Source organism: Gossypium arboreum, chromosome 6, assembly GCF_025698485.1.
Source record: "Gossypium arboreum isolate Shixiya-1 chromosome 6, ASM2569848v2, whole genome shotgun sequence".
NCBI lineage: Eukaryota > Viridiplantae > Streptophyta > Magnoliopsida > Malvales > Malvaceae > Gossypium > Gossypium arboreum.
In genome coordinates this window covers 16,685,296-16,690,550 of record NC_069075.1, presented here as the reverse complement: position 1 = coordinate 16,690,550, position 5,255 = coordinate 16,685,296, and the positions used below count along the sequence as shown (strand labels likewise).

Here is a 5,255-nt window from a genome sequence, read left to right as displayed (position 1 = left end):
CTGTCTTAACCTCCTTTTAAAAGAAAATTTCCCTCACTTTTAACAATTCAAATGCCTAGGAATGAGAAAGCAATTAACTATAAACAACTACATTTTTTCTCTACACTTGGCGAGCTATATGACGTACGATGAAATATAAAACATGCTTAGTAAGTTTTTTTTTATCTCACTTCTATTCTAACCAAATCAAGTTCCAACTAGAGTCACTTTATGACTCTCCTTCAAACCAGATGGGGGACAAATTGTTAGGATAGTTGCCATCACTAGCCCAAAAAACTAAATGGGTTTATGCCAAATCCTATTGAGCTCGCAAACCGAGGTCACGAGCTCAGCTAGTAGATCAAGCTTGCTCTCCTACGAAGTTACATGTGCATAAGACCGTATAAACATGTATTAGGTCTAAAGTATGATACGTGTCTATATGCATAAAGCCTACCTAATATGTCATATTAATGAACAGTACCCATATCATATAAATATACAAACACCACCATCTCTCTCCCTCCAAATTCATTTCATTATTTTCCAAAATTTAATCAATGCACCGCAGTTGTTCCTTCTACCACTATCATTCATTGACCACCAACCAAAAATTCACCAAGAGCTTTGCCTTGATGTCTTCTTCCATATTCTCCATTTTGTTTTTCCTAAAAATCCCTTAGAACTAAAAAATTTCACAGTCAAAATTTTATTTTTATAGCTATTTTAGTTATCAAAAGCTAAATGATGTATTGAAACCCATTGGAAAGTTGAAACCCAAAAACTTTTTTCTCTTTGAAACCCAATTTTATCTGTATAAAGTCTGAGTTTGAAATCAATGAGAGAATAAACAATATTAAAAAAAAAAAAAAAAAAAACAAAGCTTGGCATTGAAAATGGTTACAACCCCCGTAAAATTTGACTCTTCCTTACACATCTTATTGATTATAATGAAAGCATCATCTTCTAATATCACATTTTGATGTCTCAAATCTACAGCAATCTTCAAAGCATGGAGACATGCAATGGTTTCAATCCGCATACGAGTAGAGAACAAAAAGAAGAAAAGTTTTTATTCATTATAATGAAAGCATCTTCTTCTAATATGACATTTTGATGACCCAAATATACTGCAATCTTCAAAGTATGGAGATATGCAATGCTTTCAATCACCATATGACTAGAGAACTAAAAAAGAAAAGTCATGTTGAGATGGGTAGAGAAAATGAGGACGTGAGATGAGTAGAAAAGGAAAAAAAAGAATTTGGTATATTTCTAGAACCATTCAATAGCTATTCATTGGGGTGACACTAAATTGCCATTTGTTTTTATGGAATTAGCCTGTAATGTTTTTTTAATGGAATAAGCTTTACAGTAAATCAAACAATTGAATAACTTTGCTGTGTTGATTAAGATATGAAAAGTATGCCACTCATGTGAACCAAAAATAGTCTTAGTTGTTATTTAAAACTTATATTAGCTTTTAGATTCTTTTGTCTACATCAATCGGTTACACTGATAAATTTTACCTAATGCCATTAGTATTCATAGGTTGACTACTTATTGTTGCTTAAAATTAGTATCTTCAATTTCTATTTTTTAAGTGGTTACCGTCAATCCTGTGAATTTAATCTTTGAAATACTCTCCTAACAAGTATTTCATTATTAATTTATTACTTAATCGACAACTGTATACTTGTTTTAAAAGAGACTTCAAAATTATTTTATTTTATAACAATGTACAGAAACTCCACTCTATTTGGTTTGAGAGGGCATAAATGTTTAGCTTACACTTAAAAGGAAAAACTGTTCAACAAAAGAAAACATACCTACTATAATATTCACTCAGTACATTTACTTCTCATTCTGTTGCTACAGTTACAAACCAAACTAAACCATTTTCCAAATACGACAGTTTGTAATTTAGAACAGTAAAGTTCTTACATGTTAAATCAAAACGGAGAATGCAAAGTAGCTCCAATGTCGGCAGTTTGGATTTTCCTGTAATGTTGTGATAAGACGAATGGCTAGAATAAATTGTCAAAATCCAACAAAATAGATATGTTGATTCAAATTCTTCATTCTATAACCCTCCCCTTTACCAGATTCTACCATTTCCTTCAGATTTGCATAATAATCATATTTTTGGAGGCCAAGCAATAAGTCATCGATCTTTGTAAGAAAGATTGGATAAGCAGGCACATAAGAACCACATAAAACTATAAAAGCATATTACAACCCGAGATAATGAATTCTTGAAAATGTTAATGAAGAGAAAGATGTTGGGTGTTAGAATAATAGTTGACCTAGTGATTGGCTTCTGTTATTATTCTGTTAAGTCTGTTGTTAGTTGATATCGGTTACTGATAACTGTTAGTAGTTATTGTTAGTTGTCATTAGCAGTTATTGACTGCATGCTTTACCATATAAGCATGCACAGCTCCTACTCAAGAAATAAGAACTTCAATGTATTCTTTTGAAGTAATACAAGTTTCATTCATCATCTTTTTGTAAACTTAACATTGGGAAGGACAAGTTTTGGCATTGCCGTAGGCAAGACAATTACAAGGCATATGATGCTACAACTACGAAAAATTGACCACTTTAAGACAGCCAAACAAATGGAAGGGAATGTGTATATAATGTTGTGCCTTCACCAGATATGATGGTTTATGAGAAGAGAAGCCGGGTGATTGAAACCAATTCCAAGGAAAAAAAAAAAAGGCTATAATACAAATTAACCATTATGTATAGCTTCAGCGTTAAGTACTTACCAGTTACAGTTCATCATGTTTTCTGACTGCTTCATCTGCAAAAGCCCAAATATGGAACGAAAAAAGTAAAGACAGAAAGAAGTCAAGACTGACACTAATATATATTTGTTACTCCATATTACATATCATTATATGCTCGATATTAGCCCATCTCAGTTATAAATCATGGATCTGGCTAGTAAATTGACCGGAAAAGGGGAGCAACTGGACAAGAGCTAACCTGAAGGTGCCTCTTTGAAGAAAAATGCAATCTCCCTTTCAGCTGATTGATGGGAATCTGAACCATGTATACAGTTCTTTTCTAAATCTTTCCCGCAAATTGCTCTAATGCTGGACACAAAAGAAACAGCCAACAAAAATGACAGATTACTTGGGGGGTCAAGTTACCATAAATTTAAATTTCGTCTAGGATGAAGATCTACTTCAAAGTTGGCAAGGATCAAATCTTGTTAGGTGATGGGAGGACAAGTATTCTTTGTCAAATAAAGTAGATCACACAAGAAAATCATTAGACAATACCAGTATAATGACAAAGCACAACCAATAAGTGTTGGGTGCATCGCATTCCCAGGGAAAGAATTTAAGTTCGAATTCTGAAGAACACGTGATTGAGAAGGGCAGCCACAAAACATATAAGGATTAATCTTCTTGAACCATAAAATGGACAAAGCATAAGATGAAGAAACATGTATAACCTATGAGGATGAGTAATTTTAGCCTTGCCGGCATCAGTGGGTCCAATCAAATCTCGCCAATGAGCAACCGCATCTTCCTTCTCTAAAATCATAACTAACACCGGACCACTGTCAAACATGAATGTCAGTGAAAAGCGTGAGATCGAGTAGCGGGCTAACATGTTACTAAAATTTGCAGACTGGTATGATAAATAGTTATAAAAACATATTTGAAAGATGAGAGATCAACAATGGTCATCTTATTTATAAGAAGATTAAAGTATGTGCTGCATCAAGACATCTCTTGGCTCTGCAACTTGAAAAACAAAACAAATATAATACTACCAAAACATTCAAAAGAATAAAAGCAGGGTCTAATAAGCCTTGAAATTCAGATAAATGAATTGAATAATCATAAAGAAAAGCATAAACATAAATAGCTTCCTTTTCACATGCTCAACATTTTTACAATTTTTTGTTCTTTTTCCGTTCTATCAAAAATGAAAATGCATGGAGAATTTACAATCAGAAAGTGTATGACACCGTCAACATATATAATAAAAGCATGACTGGTTCTGTCTATGAATTTACAACATTAGGTGAAAGCAAATGCAGAAATTTTGCAAATCCAAGTAATTCAAAAACAGCATTGAGATTTGAAGTAATACTATTGAATCAAGACAAAAAAGAAAGAAAAAGTAATAACCTAGTCATGTATCTGATAAGATCAGTAAAGAAGATCTTGGAAGAGTGCTCGGCATAAAAATTAGTTGCATCTTGTTCATCAAGTTGAATCACCATTTCCTTACTGATTTCGAAACCTGATTCCAGAATAACTTGTTTTATTCTGTTAGTATAGTTACCAGATAATCCATCTGGCTTTATTATGCCTAAAGTTCTCTCCTTTTCACCCCTTACAGTACTTGAATAACACCTACGGTATTAGTTTCAAATACAGGTTTAGAAGAATCCATTAAAAAAATAGCAGATATGCGGAAAAATTACTCCAAAATTAAATATCGAAGATGTACCTCAAGACTATTATTAACATCGAAAAGAAGAAAAACCTGGTCAGAAATTGAGTCATTTGCAGATAAAACCTGTGAAACAGAAAATAGAGGAAAATATTTTCTAATTAAAATGATTTTAACAAATAACAGATGAATATAATAATTTCGAGAAATGATATCCATTTTTCTAGATCAATTAATGTGTTTTCTTCTAAAGGGGACATACCAGAAGTTTATGTTCTTTTTCTCTCTACCAAGAAGAGGGGCGGGAAAATGAAAAAGAAAGGAAGGTATAAGAGACTTTGGTGTGAAAATAAATTCGAAAATATATTGTTCCGAAGAAGTTCGGATGCGATGAATCTCATTTATAGCTGTTTAACCGTCGAGGTCAACCGTTTACAGAAATAATAATGATTTCGGCTTCTAGTTCTAGTGATTAGCCTACGGTTTAAGACCGCTTAATAGTTTTAGTTTTAACCATATAGAATGCTAATTAAAATCAAATTTAGGCTAGACCCTAAATCACAAAGGACTTTGCTAAAATATCAATTATTTATCCCTATTAGGATTGTAAAGCTACCCGGATCATTTAACTTCATGGTATCTTCTTTGTGATTAGTGCACCGCACGAGGTGTGAATGTCAATTTGCTTGTCCTTTTTCATTTTCTTATGTCGTTTCATGATTTCTTTTAAATACTTGGCATATTTTGAGATTTTATCAATAAGTTCTAATAGAGGAAAATTGACATCGAGAGATTTAAATGAATTAAGAAAATTTATAAAATCTACTTCGTCCCTGTTTTGTTTGTCCTCTAGT

The 5,255-nt window shown here is 32.6% G+C and overlaps 1 protein-coding gene across 1 annotated transcript; it reads right to left on the bottom strand.

Annotated features, from left to right (window-relative positions):
• Positions 1-1,675: 1,675 nt before the first annotated feature.
• Positions 1,676-5,018, bottom strand: LOC108472409 (probable nucleoside diphosphate kinase 5). Its single transcript, XM_017773923.2, has 7 exons — positions 4,664-5,018; positions 4,459-4,527; positions 4,134-4,361; positions 3,449-3,556; positions 2,974-3,083; positions 2,754-2,788; positions 1,676-1,980 (listed from the first exon to the last, which is right to left on the bottom strand). Exons 2-6 carry the CDS (start codon positions 4,512-4,514, stop codon positions 2,757-2,759), a joined length of 534 nt encoding a protein of 177 aa, XP_017629412.1. The 5' UTR covers positions 4,515-4,527; positions 4,664-5,018; the 3' UTR covers positions 1,676-1,980; positions 2,754-2,756.
• Positions 5,019-5,255: the final 237 nt, after the last annotated feature.

Coding starts and splice junctions, on each gene's coding strand:
- LOC108472409 (XM_017773923.2), bottom strand. CDS start 4,514: ATGACTCAATTTCTGACCAGGTTTTTCTTCTTTTCGATGTTAATAATA. Junction 4,362..4,458: donor ATGTTAATAATAGTCTTGAG/GTACATCTTCGA, acceptor CTAATACCGTAG/GTGTTATTCAAGTACTGTAA. Junction 3,084..3,448: donor AAAATTACTCATCCTCATAG/GTTATACATGTT, acceptor TTTTGTGTCCAG/CATTAGAGCAATTTGCGGGA.